Source organism: Dipteris shenzhenensis, chromosome 23 (assembly GCF_047967505.1).
Source record: "Dipteris shenzhenensis isolate YYH24624 ecotype China chromosome 23, Dip_SZ_1.0, whole genome shotgun sequence".
NCBI lineage: Eukaryota > Viridiplantae > Streptophyta > Polypodiopsida > Gleicheniales > Dipteridaceae > Dipteris > Dipteris shenzhenensis.
This window is the reverse complement of record NC_141618.1, coordinates 20,659,368-20,679,329: the sequence shown is the minus strand read 5'-3', so window position 1 is coordinate 20,679,329 and position 19,962 is coordinate 20,659,368. Positions and strand designations below refer to the sequence as shown.

Below are 19,962 nucleotides of genomic sequence, written 5' to 3'. Positions count from 1 at the left end.
GTCTTACGAAAAGTACATCTCGCTCCACGGATTTGCAATCATGCACACTTCCCAAAAAAAGGAGGAATTTTAAGAAGTTTTAAGTTCAAACTTTCACGGTTTTGAGTGCATCCGATTTATAATCTAACGGCTACGATTCTGCAAGAAACAATTATTGAAGATTCTTGCATTTTAGGCTTCTACTTCAGGAACGTAAATCTACGAGTTCATTCGGAAGGCAAGTAAGAAGTTTTATCGGTTCTCTATTAAGTATTAACTTCGCCACAGTTGATAATTTACATTTCTGAGGCATCATAGGTCTACTACAGCCTTCAAGTACAGAACTCAGTAAAGCCTAGTGCTGAAGTTCATCTCTGTCGCGGCTATCTATAGTATACGAGTTGCCACAGTTATTGTTCAGTTGAGAGCTTCTCACCTAGTGCCGTTCAAGCTGGTCGGATGTAGCTTTGCGAGAGCAGATCGGAGAGGTTCACCGTTCTTCTTTCTTTTGTCCCGGAGTTGGAGCAAGCTGATGCAGCCCGGGTAGGGTTTCCCATTCCGCTTCCTCAAGGTAGCTGAAGGAGTGGTCTACCATCTCCTCTAGAGTCAAGTCTTGGATCATGGATTGCAGTGCGTCGCTTCCAAGTATAGAACCGTTTCGCACCTGCAGTCATCCCAAAAGACAACCTATCGTTTTTTGCAAAACCACCTTACACGGGATGGGTTGTTGCTTGGAAACAGCGAGCCAGTTGGACTTTGTAAAAGACTCGACGTCGTATCGTTTTTGCAAAAACCAGGTAATAGCGAGGAGTAACATTTGCATGGAAACATCCACCCGGTTGGGCTCGGAAGGGAGGTCCATACCGTGGCGGCGATATAATGACGATAAGTCTGCATATTTGTTGCCGAGAGAGAGGTGTCCACAATATCGTATCCATGTAGATGCAACAGTTGCGAAACTGGGTACAGAAGACCCTGCATCTTAGGGGTCGTGATGGTGATAAACACGCTGGTCTCACACGAATGAACAGCTACCTGGAATGCATTAACTGGTTCTTCGCATTGTCGGTCCAGGGAGGATGAGTGAAAAGCCGGGCTAATCTCTAATTCCTGCTCCATGGTTTTTGAGCTTGTCGTAAATTGATATACACGAACTCGAAGCAGTGTGAATTTTCTGCAAGATGTCGGTAGTTAAGTTGATCCTCTGTATGAAACGCGGCTCTATAACTATGACGGGCTGATCGTCCAGCCTGCAATGAAGGACGTACGTCTGTTAAAAATCCTCTGGCAAGGGGATACGATCACTCAGAGTGGTCATCCAAAGATGAAAGGCAAGGTCACATGTGGACAGCAAGTGGGGGCGACGTGACGAGTTAGGGGAATAAGGTAGGCGGTTCGAAGTAAAGCAAAGAGATGTGGGACACAATTCCACTTTTCAGATCGCTTTACTTTTGCTTTAGCTCAGCTAAAGCAAGCGAGGAAGATTTGTCCAAAAACCACGCCATGGATCTAAGCCGATCTAATTACATTGAAAGCTGCAAGCAAGTGCATTGCGTGAATGCAAAGATGAGTGAAAACCAGCAAAATCCGGGGACATAATCTCTTTAAGCTTCTGGAAATCGTATTGTCGCCCGGCGTAGCAACACTGGACCTGCAAATTGGGACGGCAAGGAGAATCATCTCGTTGCCCCACGTTCAGAAACTTCGTTTTCACGCAGGAAAACGAACTGAGAGTGATGTAATGCATGACAGGTTAGGCTCAAGGGCCATCGGCAGGGAGGCCCTACTGGACAGGCCTCTTGACTTTACAAAAATCTGAAAGGCTGCCTGATTGATGTGGGAGCTACACAAGGCATAAAGTGCAATACACAGCTTTCCATCTTTTCAAATTGCTGAACCAAACCGACTTCTATCTCTAAGAAAACAATACAACCTCTGCGCTCAACACATAACAGAGTCTCGTATGCAAGAGAGAAAAGCTGATAGTATGGAGAATCAAAAATTTGATTACTGTAAAACTGATACAATAGATGGCGCTGCCTCCCAGCCGTGCGCTCCTGTGTGAGAAGCTTCGATGGCGTGCTGGAAACAGTAGAGGACGGAGGCTGGATGCTAAGGAATCAGGGTTGCTGTAGCTAGTGATGAATATGGGCTTCACAAGCTTGTTCTTATATAGCCACCAGTTGTAGTCGGTTAGACCCAATTGGGAGATCGCGACCTAGTTCGCCCAAAACGGCTGACTGGAGGTCGGTCCCGAAATAGGCCACCGACCACACGTTAGAACCATGGCGTAGAATAGAGCAACTTACCTATGGTTCCATCTACACTCAGTGACCGTCAGTGCGGTCATGGGATGCCTTCCCGCACTTGCATGTAGCTTAGTTGGCAGTCTCGGGGGGGTCACTCATTATATGTAACCTTATCACGTGAGTTCAACAAAAGGATATTTTTTATTCCTAAAATTTACAGAAATAAATATACATAAGGGACTATTTAAAATAGTTTTGGAAAAAATTTATAGATTTGTGTAGAAAAGGGGTACATTTTATTAATGAAAAAATTTACAAATAAGGGATTTTAAATATAGGCCTTGAATGCACGTGATATAGAGGGTTTATACATAGTGACCCCCCCGAGTTGGCAGTGTACCAACTCTATCTGAAGTCGTCCAGCCATCAGGCCACACATGGCCCCCATCTGGTGTCCAAACCAGGAACTACCGGATAACCGAGCTACTCAAATGCCTTCTCCTCATATGGGGGGCTTACAAGTAGAGTTACCTGGTTCCCGCGTAGTTACACGAGAGTGGAGCATTGATATCTAACACTATCAAAACTAGTTAGAAGCCGATTTGTCTGGTTGAGCCGCTTATCTCTCTGGAGTCTGTATCTTGGATATAACTAACTAGCAAGTATCTGAATACTGTTCAATTAGCCCCCTCTTTCACTCTCTCAAATGCTAACTAGATACCAGTAGTTGTAGTCTGTTGTTCAGTTAGCCCCTCTCGCGTGCGCTCTCTCTCTCTCTCTCTCTCTCTCTAGTTTTGCATGTTTGTCTCTCTGTCTGCAAGCTTGGCATCTACCTAAACACTTCCTCAAAATTGAGTAAAGTAGCACGTAGCTTTATGCTGTTCAGTTATATATTAGCGGCGCCGTCCCCCCCCTTTTCCTTCTCTCTCTCTCTCTCTCTCTCTCTCTCTCTCTCTCTCTGGTTGAGCCTCTAGGGCCTAGGATCTTGTCTCTCTGTCTGCAAGCTTGGCATCTAGCTAAATGCTTCCTCCCAGTACCCAAATAATAAGTAACTAGCATGTAGCATTTATGCTGTTCAGTTAGGCCCCCCCCCCACCCCTTCTCTCTCTCTCTTCGAGAGTTCGGGTTGCCTAGCTATCTACCTAAATCACATATAACAGATCTTCCACCTCATGAGTCATACATAGATCTTCATCAGTTCTCGTCGTAGATGAGATCCTACAGGCATCCATTTTCTTACTGTTTGCGGGTGCATCCACCTGCATTCTTAAACTCATATGCATCGTACCACCACGTACTTAAACCGTCTCCAGCCTTCATCCTTGCATATCTATCGCTTCACCGTCTAGGACACTGTAGTACCACTAGACTTTAGCACAATCAACTCTAGGATATCATTGAAAGACCAAGATGGGCGCTTGATAATGGCTTGTCATTTCTCTAGAAAAAAAAGATAATGGCTTGACATTGCTACGTTTCAGTACAGGCAAGCAAAGCGAAGCAAATATGGCATATCATGAACTCTGCATGGTGAGGCAAGAAGGCGGAATGATTCATGAGCGAACCGATTCTTCCTTCTTTAGCTACTTGCTTGTTCAAATGTTCAAATTTCATCTAAAAAGGCAAACAAATACTTTTTTGATAAAGTGGCCAGTTGGTCAGCCAGCAAACAAATAAATTTTTAGGCAAAAGACATGGGAAGCTCCATCATCTATCAACTGATTGCCAACTATGAGAAAGTAATGTCAGATTACACGCAGTCCATTATTTTTCTACATTTTTTATCACTTCTTACATATCTAAAAGCAACACAATGACGTCTCTTATAAGTATATAAAACAACGACAATTGTTTACTCCAAAGGCACCATAGGGAGATGTTTGGGTTTTCTCACACCCCTTTGAGCCATGTGTCATGAATCTAAGCCCTGAGATGTTTGGGTTTTCTCACACCCCTTTGAGTCACGTGTCATGAATCTAAGCCCTTGATCTGGTTTTATCTTATGCCCTTCATTTCGTTTGATGTAAAAGCTCAGCTTTTGACTAACCCACTAAAAGCATATAGGTCCTTTTCTCAATAAAAAGACTATATAAATGTTTCAAACCTATTCAATTTGAAGAGATGGTCTACTTGATTTGCAAATTTGGGCTTTATTGGCATGTGAAGCTTTAGAGAGTCTCGCGATGACCTTATGCTCTACTCTCACAAGTCTAAAACCTCGATTTACTACAATGATCAAACTCCCATTTTCCCGAGGTTGGAGAGGCACATAACGCTAGCTAAGTGGAGAGTGAGAATGTTAGGTGCTGTACTTCAGACTGTGTAGTTATAATAATTATATAATATATATTAAAATATTAATATTTCCAATTATCGATCCATTCAAAATTCCTTGTTTTTTATCTAAATTCTTACAACATTCCTCTCCTTTAATACATGTTATCGGTGCGAAGAAGCAAGAAAATCGAAGATGGATGCAAGATTGAAGGATGACTATACCTTTATTCATATGGTTGTAGTCCATGTGACAATATTGTAAAAAATGCAACAAGGATCAGTTATTGTTTCGCCTTATTCATGTACTTGTTGGACTTCCGCTTTCAAAATATGGACATCACAAAATCATTAATAAATTACCACCGCTGCTGACCTTTTCAGGGAGGATCAGGTCCTAACAAACCCTGTGTCACGTCTCATGTCCACTATTTTACTCATTCTCTTTTTTCCTTAAATAATTGATAAAATAGTAAGATTCAGATTCAATTTGGAGTTAGTAGTTACTTGCTTCACGATGGAAAGACTGGCTGCTACAAATCTAGTTTTTCACATGATTTAGGAGAGTTAATGAGAAAGGGTAGAGTTGAAAGGCCTCAAAGCATCTAGAGGCTCTTAGAACAATGAAATTATTGAAGTGTACCAACTACTATCACCCTATAAATGTTTTATGTGTAGTTATAGTCAAGAGTCATAGTTTGAGAACTCTAGGTGATTTCAATATTGAGCTTAGTCGAAATATTCCTTTGATGGATGTAGACACTCAATGATGGCAATAGATGTATGCTTTTTTTTAAAAGTGAGATTTAAAACAAAAGTGATGGAAACTATTGGTCTGCATTGTTGACCTGTGACTTATTATCCTATTGAAGCTCTCACATGTCACTCTCAAGGGGTTCACCTCACAAATTTTAGTGTACCACATGCATTCAAAAGGAGGGATATTTTAATCCAAATTTTCAAAAAATTTAACAAGATTATAATAACAAGAGTTTTTTTTCTAGTTTTTTAAAAAAGTCACTTAGTTCAGTAGGGGTGTTTTTGTTAGTGGAAAATTTTTACATGAGTTTAAATTTTTAAATACCCCTTGAATGTACGTGATACATATGGTTTCTTAGTAGTGCAGCCTCGAGATTTCACTAACATGCACAAATGTATTAGTTTTCAATATTTTCATTCAGATTATTTGTAAAATGCATAGCATTTATAAATGTAACTCCAATAGTGCCAGCTTGGCTAGATGAGCTAAGCCCTCTCCATTTTGAAGAAAGTATTTGAATCGCACCAGTAAAGATGGATTGGGTGGTTATAATGGCAATAACTTTGTTTGTGGTTTTGAAATCAAAGTTGTTTCTTTATAATCTGCATACTAAACGAGCCAACTCTTAACCCTGCTAGGGTCTCTTAATATCAATACACTTTAATAATAAATGGAGCTATGATTAGTAACTTTAAAAAATATTAACGATGATTAAAAACTATATTTTGAAATAAGGTTTAATAAAAAATAAGAATTTTCAAGGGATTTGCACTTCTTCAGTTTATGTGTCGATATGTGCAATGGTATAGTTACAATTCCCTATTGATGCATATACTAACATAGAAATTTACATCTATACCGATGTTGGCAGTCTAGATATTAACATAGATATTATACCAACACTAGCATTCCTTGATGAAATTATAATAAGTGGTTTGCAGTAGGACCCAAAATCATTTTGATTAGCAAGTTTGATCATTTTGAAAATTAAAACATCAGGAACATGTACAAGTTTGGGATCAAAATACTCATTTATCCATGATGATCATATTATATGAATTGACATAATGCAAGTATGGAAGTGAAGGCACTAAGGATAAAGAGCCCTCTCGATGGCAAAAGAACCAACAAGGTCAACGTTTGCTTAGTGTAGCCATTTTTTGTGAGTTTTAGGGCATTCTTTGTATATAGGTGTGTTGCCTAACCCATAACTTATGCATTGTTCAATGGAATTAGACAAACTTTGTCTTCAAGTTGTAGTACACATTCCAATCTTAAAAATGAGTCAACAAAAAAATATGGAATAAATATTTGAAATGAGACCATTAAAGCATTATAAGTACAATGTTGCATGTCAAGCATCTATGCTAAAGAGTATAGGATATAACAATTAATTCAAAAACACCAAAAAATTCACTACAACATGGGGGCATGAGCTTACCAATGCTTTGCACATGCAGGCACAAAATTTATGGATACAGCTCACGGGTGCATTAGATATTAGTATAAACAACCATGTGGGAGATACAGTCCACTCTTTTTTTTTTCTCCATAGAAAAAGGAAACCTCTGTTAATGCTTGAAACATGCTATACAAATCAGCTTTCGAAAGGAGCTACGGACACAAAGAGAAAAAAGTGACTGTCAGAAAAGAACCCTCCTGTTTCTAGAGAACCTAGCTCACTACTAGTGAATCTTTGGAATTGGAGCTAACAACCAGGGAGGTGGTCTTGCATGCATCAAGTATCTCCCTCAGGAAAGGGTGTAAAACACTCCTATAGGCCAAGCCTTAGGACAATCCCCTAAGCATTGGGGGATGATCTCAAGAACTCTCTTAACTGCTCAAACTAGCTATGAGGGGTTCACGGACTACATGACCCCTCCACCTAGGAAGTAGGGATCACTATGTTCAAGCGAAAGGTATTCGACATGACCTTAATAGACCCTTTTCCTCATATGTTTGGAGTGTTGTGAAATCAAAGTAGGACCACAAATAGGACAAGCATGGTACCCTTGTATTCTAAGTCCTATATGCATGCACAAAAAAGTCATTAGACATGCATAGATCACACCATAAAACATAAAAGTATCATTAGGCATATCCTGGATAGTCATGCATGGTCCACATCCAAATTCCCTTGATGGAAATTTATGTGTTTCACCTTGAAGCTTTGGAAACTGTTAGAGCTATATATAGCTCACTCTAACTCAAACTAGGTCTCACCTATATATATGTAACTTGTGATCAATATGAATCACAGTCCTTGGCAATCTATTTGGTGTGTCTATCATCTCTTCTTCTTCTCTCTCAACATGGTATCAGAGTAATAATGGTCTTGCTATTATATGCTCAGTCCAACAAAGAAAGATAGGAAGTATTACTTGTTCATTTCATCACATAGCTCTTTCAATATCTCATCGCTTACTTGTTGATTTCTCTTGTCGATTTTGACATCTCTATTGATGTGGTTTTTTGGAGGTCTTCTAGTGTGAACTTGAGAAAGCTATCGGTGGAAAATGGATCAAAATTTCTTTTGTAGCTCGTAGCTCTCATCGTGCTCTTCGTTTTGATCTATTAAACGCCCCGATCGGACTTTGAAGTGAAAAGTTATGTCATTTTTTGTGCCAAGTACTCTTGTCTTGGTTTCGTAATCGGCATGCTCATAGTGCTTTTCTGCAAGAATATCTTGGTTTTGTGATCAGTGCTTTTCTCCAAAAATATCTTGGTTTTGTGATAAACAAGCTCATAGTGCTTTTCTGTACATGTATACTATTTATATCATACTCTCATCACATGTCTTATCTTTTTTGGGCATATCTCGACTTCTATATTTTTCAAGCGACAATTGTGTTCTCATTCATTGTCGCGAGCTCCGACACACACGAATTTCCTTCTGGCCCCAACAATCAGTTCCTTTATTTCAAGGACAAGGCTTTTCTAGCTGGAAAGTGAAGATATTATTGATACTCGAAGGTGATAATCTTTTTAATATTATTCTTGGTGATCTCATTTGTCCATCCCAACCTGTTGATGAAACTGCAAATCATGCTCTTGTGACCAAGGGACCTCTCTTTGAGAAATGGAAATCTGACTCTGTCGATTGGCATTCTCGTGATAAAGTACCTCGTTGGTATATTTTATCTGCTCTACATGGTTCTCTTATGTTGGATGTATTTGCCCTTCCTTCTTCTCATGCTATATAGGAATATCTTGTCGCTACTTTTGAGAAGAAATCTCTCATTGAGATTCTTTATCTTTGTAATCTTTTGAGCAATCCGTACAAAGTTGGAACTCCTATGACAATGCATATTGAGTCATTCCAGAATATCATCAATCAACTTGCTATTGCTAGAGTGCACCTGTTCCCAGGAAATGAATTGGTAACATTAGGGGAGAATTGGGGTCTCAAAAGGGCCTCATAATGAATGGATTAAGAAATGGATTAGTCCTAATGAAATGGCCAAAGTAGGTCCCAAAAAGTCCTAACCCCCCCTCACCTAGGTGGGTTAAGCCCACAAGTGACCCCACCTCTTACACAACTCTTACTCCTAGGTGGCAACCAAAAAATTCAAAATTTAAAAATTTAAATTTTGAATTCCCTCCCTCCTTTTCTCTCCTCCCTCCCTCCCTCCCCCTCCTCCCTCCCCCTCCCTCACTCCCCCTCCTCACTCCCTCCTCCCCCTCCCTCCTCCTCCCCCTCCCTCCCTCCCTCCTCCCCCTCCCCTCTCCTCCCCTCCCCCTCCTCACTCCCTCCTCCCCCTTCCTCCTCCTCCCTCTCCCTCCCTCCCTCCTCCACACCTGCTCCTTCTGCCCTCCCCCTCCCTCCCTCCCCCATGCCTGCTCCTCCTGCCATCCCCTTCCCTCCTCCTCCCCCCTCCCTCCTGCTCCTCGCTCCTCCCTCCTTCCCCCTCCACACCTACTCCTCCTTACCCTCCACACCTGCTGGTCCACCTCAAAATACCATTGCCCCACACCTTCTAGCACTCTCATTGGTACACCTCAAATCACTCTCTAATCCCTTGAAATTAGGAAACACTAATTGGAGGCCCTTTTGAGACCCCAATTCTCCCCTAATGCCTATCTTCTCGACATAGTCTAGGATCCATCATATGATAATATTGCTACCATCCTTTCTAACAAAAATGAGATTGATTTTGATCAAACATATGTTTCTTTGATTGAGTATGCGCAACGACGTGAGCGTCATTAAGACCCTCATGAAACCTGTCATGATAACAATGGATGATGTAGATTCAAAGACAACTTCTATTTCTTGCAAGCATCCTTTCTCGAAATATGGATGTGGTGGTCATCAGTATAGAGGTGGTAATTCTTCTCATCTCAAATGTCGTGAGAAACATTGTTCTTATTGTGATAAGCATGGTCATCTGATCTCTTATTTTTAGACTCAGCAATATGATGAGGAGCATGGTGTTACCACCAAGCAACTCTGCTTATCCAGAAATTCTCCTTGTGATTATTGTGGTGGAAATCATCCATCCTTTCGGTGTCACAAGAGGTGTTATGACTGCGAACGTAATCAAGCATATGCTGCTCAACATACTCCTGTTGTGATGCCCATACACATCAAGAGGCAAATCATATATGTCCTCATGTCTCTCTAGAGAGGATACTTCATTTTCAAGATGGTTCCACTTTTATTGTTGATTCTGGTGCTACTGATAATATGACATATCAATCTCAATGATTACATAATTATCATGCTCTTCCTCACAAGAAATTGGTTTGTCTTGCTGAGGACACTCCTTGTCATGGGTATTGGAGATTTATATCTTGGTATTCTTTCTTCAACAAGAGTCTTGCAAGGCATTCTCCATGTTCCAGATCTTCATAGAAATCTTCTTTTTATTGCATGACTTGTTGATCTTGGTCTCTTTATTGGCTTTGACCACACACACTATCTTATTAAAAAAGATGGACATACCATAGAAGTTGTTCCTCGGCATGGTAACCTCTTTAAACTTTCCTTAAATGATGATATTGCCAATGTGGTTATAGCCCCTGGTGATGTGGACTGCAAGCTATCACATCATTGTTTTCTTCATTTGGATTTCGCCAAGTTACTTGCTATTAATCATCATGATCTTGTGGATGGTATGAATCTCCCAGCTCGTCCTCACATGGGCCTCTGTGAATATTGTGCTCTTGGAAAGCATCATCAAAAACCCTTTCATATATCTACTTCAACTCATTCATATGCTTTATTTGATCTCACTCACACTGATATATGTGGACATTTCCCTCCATCTAAGTCTTTCTACAAATATTTCATCACTTTCATTGATGATTTTTTAAGATATACAACTGTATTTCTCTTGCAACATAAGTTAGATGCCTTATCAATATTCAAGCAATATAAGACAGTTGTGAAACTTCACACTAGTTTTATATAAAGACCCTTCGTAGTGACAACAGTGGAGAATATATTTCTAATCTATTTTATGATTATTGCATTGAGTGTGGTATTCATCATGAATATACTGTTCCATACTCTCCTCACAATAAAATGGTGCTACAGAGCGTAAGAAATGCACTTCTCTTGATGCTATGCGATGTATGCTCCTTCATTCTAGATTATCTTGGAGCTTTTGGGTAGAAGCAATTCTAACAGCCATCTTTATACAAAATTATCTTCCTACAACTGCACCTTCTAATAAGATACCACTCAGCTTGGATAGGGAAGACTCCTTCTGTATCACATTTTGGAACTTTTGGCTGCATTACTTATATTCATGTACCAAAAGAGACACGAAAAAAGCTAGATCCTCATGGCTTGAAGGTCATTTTCATTGGATATTCTCCTAATTCTAAAGGTTATAAATTCTATGATCCCTCTTCTAAGAAGGTGATAATTAGTCGTGATGCCATATTCAATGAGCAGTTAATGGGAGGGACATGGTCTACTGAGGATGCAAAGGATACTGAGCCCTTGCTTACTACCTTTCCTTTTCTATTTGATTATGATTATACTTCTGATATCATTACTACTCCTTCATCTGATGGCGTCACTACTACTCCATATGCAGAGCAATGTGTTCACACATAGGCTTTTGATGATGATGGTGTTGATATTTATGTTGATCTACCTATTGATTTTGAACATGGTTCTCCTCATGATTGTGTTAATGACTTTGACATCATTGATCATGCAATGGTTGCTCATAAAGAACCTACTACTTATACTAAGGCTATCTCTTCTACGCAAAAGGGTCAATGGCAAGAGGCCATGGAAGCTGAATATGGTTCTTTAATCTCTAAAGGTACATGGGTTCTTACTGAATTGCCTCCTAGTTGTACTCCTATCAAATGTAAGTGGGTTCATAAAACCAAAACCAAATTCGTCGATGGTTCTTTTAACAAGTTTAAAGCTTGTCTGGTTGTAAAAGGATACTCACAAATTGCAGGAGTTGATTATCATGGTACATTTTCACCTGTTGTTTGTAGTACAAGCATTCGGGTACTCTTGGCTTTTGCTACTCAATTTGATTTGGAGATTCATCAAATGGATGTGAGAACTGCTTTTCTTAATGGAGATCTTAAACATGAGATTGATATGGAGCAACCAGAAGGGTTCATACTTTCTAGTCAGGACCATCTTGTTTGTCGCCTTCATCGTGCTCTATATGGTCTAAAATTACAAGCTTCCCATTCTTGGTACATGAAAATTGATCGGTTTCTCACATCTCAAGGTTTCAACTCTTGTTTCTCTCTCGGGGTACTCACCTCATGAAATTTTAGTGTACCACGTGCATTCAAAGGGAGGGGTATTTTAATTCAACTTTTTGAAATATTTTAATAGGATTACAATAATAAGAGGGACCTTTTAATACAATCTTAGAAAAAAATCATTTAGTTCATAAGTAAAGAGGGGGGTTTTTATTGGGGGGGGATTTTAGTTGAGGGGTTTCTTCAATACCCCTTGAATGCACGTGATATGTAGGGTTTCTTAGTAGTGCACCCCTTGAGGTTTCTCTAACCCCAACTTATATGTCAAACATGATGTTGCTATTTTTGTCATCCTTGCTCTTTATGTGGATGACACCATACTTGTTTCCAACAATGTCGATTTCTTGCAATATGTCAAGAAAATTTTATCCTCATCATTTGATATGGTTGATCTTGGTGATATCGTCACAAGGGAATTTTGCCACTTCAACAAACAAAATTCATTCATGTCTTGGTAATCAAGTTCAATGATATCGTCATAAGGGAATTTTGCCACTTCAGCAAACAAAATTCATTCAAGATGCAGTTCAAAAGTTTGGCTTGATGAATGCTCGATCTGCAACCACTTCTTGTCTTGTGAGCTCTATCAAAAATACTCGATCGACTCTTGATGCTGAGGTTTCACATCAGCCCTATGCCAATGTTTTTGGTTTCCTACAGTTTGTTGGGTTGAACACTCGACCAGATATTTCTTTTACTGCCAACTTTCTAGGTCAATGTCTGGCTACTCCCTCAATGCAACATTGGTCTGCAACAAAACGTGTTCTAAAGTATTTGAAAGTTTGGATTAGTTTATCGATGTCATACGGAATATTCTTCTATGATGTCTCTTGATATTTTAGGAATATATACAAATGTAGATTGGTCAAGCTCTCACTTCTCTATGTGGTCTATAAGTGGTAATTGTTTCTTCAATGGTTGACAGATAAAGTTTGATTAGAGTTTCCTTTCCTTGCATGGTAGATCTTTCTTAGGTGATGTGGTGTGGTTCAAGGTCACACAATCTTAGTATATTTTCTAGGAACCAAGACTCCATTGAAAATTGTATACAGCACTGCATGAAACTTTACAAAAATTCTACGAGGTGAGAATTTATGAAACTCAATGAAAACAAATTCAATGGACATTTTCATTTTGTTTCTAAGGAGTTTCATGGATCTCAATGAAGTTTAGATTAAGTTTCATAGAGTTTCAATGGAAGTTTACTCGAGTTTTATTGGAGTTTTAAGGAGTCTCAATGGAGTTTAGATTAAGCTTCACAAGCCTCAATCCCAAAGTGAAACCTCAGCATGTGTGAAATGTTCCACTAGGATGTTTCACTTGACCATGGGTGAAATAGCTTCGTGGAACATGACACCTCATCATAGAAGTGCATCCAAGTATGTCACCTGTGATGTCCATGATGGTAGGCTATCTCGCCAGGAGTAGAGTATCTACCCACGATATCAAGCTGCAAGTTGATACAATTTGCAGAGGGCTTAATACAAAGGAACAACCTCCTAATAAACCACCTAAACACAATATAACTCAAGATAGATACTTACAAATTGGTCCTCTCATGATGTAATACCTCCTTCTCCAAAGTGCATGTTTCCATATGGCTCCATCTAGATCTGTCGTGCCTCCATGTGTTGCAGATTGGGGTCCACTTTTGTTGCCTTCATCGCTTTCTTCCACTTGCATTTATGAGCGGTGTGTGGTTGGGCCCTTAGTGGTTGTCCTTCCTCTCTCTTGGCAACCTCAACTAGTGCTTTCCTCTTAAGTAAAGACCTCTTATTGATAGTGGTAATCTTTGGCTTTGCCCATTTGTCTCAGTGAACTCAACACATTCTAGATTGGGATACCTTCTGTGTATGGTTTTGATGGTATCCTCAGCCAAACTTTCTTTCTGCCCTTTCAATGGAATAAAGCAATATTTATACTTGTTCTGAACTATATAGTGCATGAAGGACATGACATCCTTCCCCTATGCATCCTGCAAGATGACGCCCGTCTGAGTGATATCATAGTAGATTGTACCATCACCCTCTGGCACATCTACATTTGAATCCTCCCCACCCCAAGTGCTACCCCTAAAGCACTGTGCCATGCATCTTGTGCCATAGCTCTCCCTACTACTGTGCCTACTGCCATGTCATGATAATGAGCTACTCCGATGGGCACTCGCCTCTAGAGAAGGAGCTAATGACTACATAGGAGTAGGTTGGTGGCTCTGCAATCTAGAAGGGACTTCTGATCGCAGGGGAGAAGGGACTCTAGAACACAGGGGAGAAGGAACTCATGACTGTAAGAGAGAAGGTTAGCAGCTCTAGCACTACAAGGCATAGGCCCTTTTTTGACAAAAATACCGACGTTTTTTACATTAAATTTTTTTTTTGATGGGTGCAAATGTCATCATTTACATCGCTATAAGTGTCGAAAAAGAACGGTCGCTATATAGCGACACTCATAAATGTCGCTATATAGCGACTCTAGCAAACGTGGCTATATAGCAACACTAGTAAACGTCGCTATATAGCAACAATTAACAGAACTTAAAAAAAGCATTAGTGGGGCTAAACAAGGCCACAGCAACTCGGGGGGGTCACTATGTATAAACCCTCTATATCACGTGCGTTCAAGGCCTATATTTAAAATCCCTTATCTGTAAATTTTTTCATTAATAAAATGTACCCCTTTTCTATACAAATCTATAAATTTTTTCCAAAACTATTTTAAATAGTCCCTTGTGTATATTTATTTCTGTAAATTTTAGGAATAAAAAATATCCTTCTGTTGAACTCACGTGATAGGGTTACATATAATGAGTGACCCCCCCGAGCATAGCAAGCCCTGTTTTGCCCCACTAATGTTTTTATATTAGTGATTACAAAAAAAAGTTTTTTATTACAAAATTTCCCTTGTGGAAAGGGTGATACAAAATTGCTCAAATGAACTGATCGGGCAATAGAAACATATACATGTCGAAGATATACAACATTGTTTGTTACAAAATTACCCTTTCGAAAAGGGTGATACAAAATTGCTCAAACAAGCCGATATACAAAAGGATATACATGGCAAAGTATATGCAATCTACTATTACTACTACTGCTGCTCATACGAATCATCATTGTCGTCCTCGTCCTACTGGCCTGTATCCTTGGCCCTCATGACCTACACCTAATCCCTGGCCCCTCATGAGCTATGCCTAATCCCTCGCCCTCATCACCGCTTACCTCTGCTGATGGGACGCTCGAGCTTTGATTCTAAGAGTGAAACCATATTAATTGGAAATTAGATTGGAACTTAAAGAATAAAACAGTTTAAAAAATGAGATTACAAGTAGGAGTAGACTTATACCATGCGAGCAACCACCTCAGCCCAATCGACTGTTGCTCCCATTGCCTCCTACTTAATAAACCACGGCTTTGTTCCTATGCGAAACGCGCGTCTCATCTCTGCATCTATAAGAAGGAGATCCATCGCAGCTTGCTATGAACCCAATTTATGAGAGTTAGATAAAGTGCATGCAATATGTAGTAAAACAAATAGAACAATACATTGAATGAGAAGAAGTAGACTTACCACAGTCGCCTCGACTGCCAACGGTCCGCCTGCACCAAAGTGCAAAGTACATACGGCATCCAACGGTCTCCTCGTAGCCCTCCTCTGACCCTCGAACATTTTGGGATGGTCCCTATTCTGCTTCTTGGAAAACTTACAATCAGCTTTATCTACCCAGTTGGGTTTAGCCCTCCCCTTTGCGATGGAAGTACGCAAGGTTGATCTACAATGCTTCAAGACCAAACCCATGTGCTCTCGCATGTAATTCTCATTGAACTCCCAATTTGGGTGGTTAGGGTATTTTGCTTTCAATTCAACAATGACCACCTGCTTCTTTTGGTCATCTTGATACTGCCAATCAGTAGCTATGCCGCTCCTAAAGTGGTGGCTCATCAACCGCCTCATGGTGGCCATCACTGCTGCGTCCTTTTTATCTTCTATTATCTCTCTAGCAGTCGTGATTTAATAGGACAGGTCCTCTACTAGTTGACTGGGTAAGGAGGACTTATGGTAGTGGCACAGTTAGAGCGAGTGGTGTTTGTGCGACCGCTTTCAAAGCGAGGAGTAGCAGTGGGAGTAGGAGAGGGCAAGGGACCTGATTGGTACTGGGTCTCAGGACCAAGTGGAGACCTGTAGGGATGTGAGTGTGCTGACTCGTCTACATCTCCTGAGTCAGCACAACATAAGCGACCCCTCCTACTCTTCCCTCCCTTACAATGGACACGCCCAGGTGATGACCCCTTAGTCGAAGGGGCTAGAGGGGATGGTTGGGTAGTAGGTCTAGGTCCTCTGGGATAGCAGAGAGAAGAATCTCGCTACCTCCTCATCAGTCATCTGTGCCACAAACTCGTCAAGACTCCCGACAAAGCCATGGGCTACTAGCAAAGGAGTTCCCTGAGGGGTAGTCGCAGTACTACGTCCGAGAGGAGTTGCCAGGGGTAGTCGCAGGGGTAGGCCCCTGTGTTGTCACCTGAGGGGAATCAAAGACCTCTGGAGAATAGAGATCATGATGTCTCCTCCTACAAGTGTTTCCGTACTCGTCGGACATGCAACATGATCTCATGTCTAACGTAGACACAAACACGAAAACAAAAAACAAAAAACAAGAGAATACATTGAGAAAGCATATGGGAATACATTGAAAAAGCATAAGAGAATACATTGAGAAAGCATATGCTTCTCCTTTCCTTCTCTTCTTTTTTCCTCTCTTTTTCTCTTCTTTTCATAAGCATATGCCTATATGCTTATGAAAAGAAGAGAAAAAGAGAGGGAAAAAGAAGAGAAGGAAAGGAGAAGGACATGCATATGAAAAGAGATTGAAAGAGGGGAAAAAGGGGGGGAAAGAGAGAGGAAAAGAGGAAAAGAGGAGAAGGAGAAAGAGAAGGAGAAGGAGAAGGAAAGAAAGCATATGCTTATGCTTATGCATGAGCATATGAGCATAAAAGAAAAAGAGAGAAAGCTTAAGCATAGGCAAATACATATGCTTATGAAAAGAGATTGAAAGAGGGGAAAGAGGAGGGGAAAGAGAGAGGAAAAGAGCAAAAGAGAAGAAGGAGAAGGAGAAGGAGACATATGCTCATGCATAAACATAAGCATAGGCAAAGAGGGGAAAGAGAGGGGGAAATAGAGAGGAAAAGAGGAAAAGAGATTGAAAGAGGGGAAAAAGAAGAGGGAAAAATAGCATAAACATAAGAGAGGGAAGAGGAGAAAAGAGATTGAAAGAGGGGATGAAAGAGGGAAAAAGAGCATAAACATAAGAGAAGGAAGAGGGAAAAAGAGATTGAAAGAGGGGAAAAATAAGAGAAGAAAAGGAGAGAAAAAGAGATTGAAAGAGGGGGAAAAAGAAGAGGGGACAAGAGATTGAAAGAGGGGAAAAAGAAGAGAAGGAAAGGAGAGAAAAAGAGATTGAAAGGGGAAAAAAGAAGAGGGGAAAAGAGATTGAAAGAGGGGAAAAAGAAGAGAATGAAAGGAGATTGAAAGAGATTGAAAGAGGGGGAAAAAGAAGAGGGAAAAAGAGATTGAAAGAGGGGAAAAAGAAGAGGGAAAAAGAAGAGAAGGAAGAGGGGAAGAGAGGGAAATAAGAGGAAATAGGGGAAGAGAGGGGAAGAGAGGGTTCCTATGCCCATCACTACAGCTAGCACTTAGGAATAGGGGAAGAGAGGGGAAGAGAGGGTTCCTATGCCCATCACTGCAGCTGGCGCTAGCTGCAGACTAATGCAATTAAAAAAAATAACAAAAGGAAAAAAGAGGAAGTACTTTCTTACCTGGAATAGTCCTACTCGGTGTTTTGTGGACTGGCCTTACAAAGGAGAGGAAACATACCATTTTTCAAATAACTAGTTAGAGGAAGGAGGAGTTTAGAGAAGCAACTTCTCAAAGGGATTAGATTGAGGAGACAAGCATAAGCCTACAAACAAGGAGAAAGAGAAGGAAGAGAAATACCAAAAAGAGAAGAGGTGAGTCTTCTTTCTTTCACAAAATCTCGTTTTTTGTCCTTAACCTCTGAAAATGAAGGATGAAAACTAGCACATAGCCTTAGCAATATAAGGAAAAACATGCTTCAACACTTACAAAATGAAATCTCACAAAAAACAAATCTACATTGCTTAAAGAGACTCACTTTCTTGAAAAACTTCTTTTCACACAAGCAAAGAGGGAGAAGGGTGGAGAGGGAGCACAAGTGTTAGGAGAGGGGTTGGGTAGAGGTGAGGAGTGGAGAATAAAGAGGAGGAAAGTGACGCCAAATATAAGGTAGGAGGATAGATTTTTGCTTTTCTCGCAATAGAGATGCTAAAGAAAGCATCGCGCGGGGTTTCGGGTTTAAGCCCCCAGCATCGCTATATAGCGACACTGGTTAGTCACTATTATATCCTAAAAGCGTCGCTATATAGCAATAGAATAAAGCAAATCATCGCTATATAGCGACAGGGAACAGAGCAAAGCATCGCTATGTAGCGATGGTTCAGGGCACTTATTGTGAGAAGAGAGAAAAGGAGCTCATGGGTGGCTATTTTTTGGACCTTAATAGATTTCCTTGCAACTCATGTTGTGATTATGAAAGTGTGCAGATGGAAGGGACGAGTGGAAGCTCGTCAGCAGAGGATGCGCCAATGCTCGGGAGCACAGAGTGGCTTACGGAGAGGTTGTTTTGTCATTGCACTCATTGCAAGCGAGAAGTACGACATCAATGTCATATTATCATGCACCACTTACAGATGTATGGGGAGGAGCCCAAACCAGTACCCACCGTTGGTGTTGCACGTGGTGATGGATCATCAGTAAATCAATGCTATTTGAGTTCGTGGATAATATTAGATACCATTATGACATGAAACCTTGAGACAAGAACTTATATTTACACAAAATCTTGAAACAGGATGAGGAGGCTGATGAGGGTGCACATATACCTTCACACTTTGAGCAAGACTATAGTCTAGGAGATGATGACAAGGGTATGGTGGACATGATGGATTCTATTTTTAGGGGCACTACATCACATGTACACATGATGTTAGAGTCTCGGGTCAAAATGCGAGAGTTGCAATCAACATAGTTGTACGAGGGTGCTAGGATGTCTAAACTATGGGCTTGTCTCTCAATCTTGAATTTGCAAGTAAAGTATGGGTGGTCGGATACAAGTGTCTCGGCCTTAATGAGGTTAGCTCCTGTATTAATTTGACTCATTATTTTGATATTGTTTGTTTTGAGAATCATCATTATTCAAAGCCTTCGTATTCCCACTTTTTCTCTCTTTCATCCCCACTTTTTCTCTTTTCACTTTCTCTCTTTTTCTGTCTTATCTCCTCTCTTTTTCTCTCTTATCTTCTCTCTTTTCTCCTTTTTCTCCTCTCTTTTCTCCTCTCTTTCCTCCTCTCTTTCCTCCCATGTGAAGCTTCAATAGCTTACTATTGAGCAAACAGATATAGACTTTTATCACTCTAATTCAAAGAATGCAGGAGTCTATAAATGTTTGCTCAATGTCAGGTTGTAGGATTCTAAGCTTGCTCAATGTCTTACAGGTATTTTAAGCTATAGGATTAGTGTACCAAATCATCATTATTCGAAGCCTATGTATGTTTGAATTGTGATAGGTTGCTCCAGAAGATGTTGCATGCACCAAATACCATGCCCGCATCAAGAGATGAAGCGAAGAAAATGATAACAATGGTGGGTATGGATTATGATACCATCCATGCTTGCCGTAATGACTATATTCTCTTTTGTCATGAGCATGGAGATTTGGCTAGTTGTCCGAAGTGTGGGAAACAACAATATAGAGATGACTTGTAGGGTGAGTAGATACCGGTAAAGATCTTGAGACACTTTTCCATTATTGCAAGAATACAACACATGTTCCGATGCAAATCCATAGCGGAGTTGATGACATGGCATGCATCTCATCGGTCC

The 19,962-nt window shown here is 40.4% G+C and overlaps 1 protein-coding gene across 1 annotated transcript; it reads right to left on the bottom strand.

The window, feature by feature from the left end:
* Window positions 1-253: 253 nt before the first annotated feature.
* On the bottom strand, window positions 254-1,098 carry LOC147887103 (uncharacterized). The gene is made up of 2 exons (XM_087394222.1): window positions 844-1,098; window positions 254-643 (listed from the first exon to the last, which is right to left on the bottom strand). The coding sequence occupies exons 1-2, from the start codon at window positions 1,096-1,098 to the stop codon at window positions 470-472; spliced, it is 429 nt and encodes a 142-aa protein (XP_087250348.1). The 3' UTR covers window positions 254-469.
* Between the last annotated feature and the right edge of the window lie 18,864 nt (window positions 1,099-19,962).

Bases quoted from the DNA above. Each gene is read 5' to 3' on its own strand.
- LOC147887103 (XM_087394222.1), bottom strand. From the start codon at position 1,098: ATGGAGCAGGAATTAGAGATTAGCCCGGCTTTTCACTCATCCTCCCTG. The intron at 644-843 runs GTATGGACCTCC...GGATGACTGCAG, and splicing joins GTCATTATATCGCCGCCACG to GTGCGAAACGGTTCTATACT.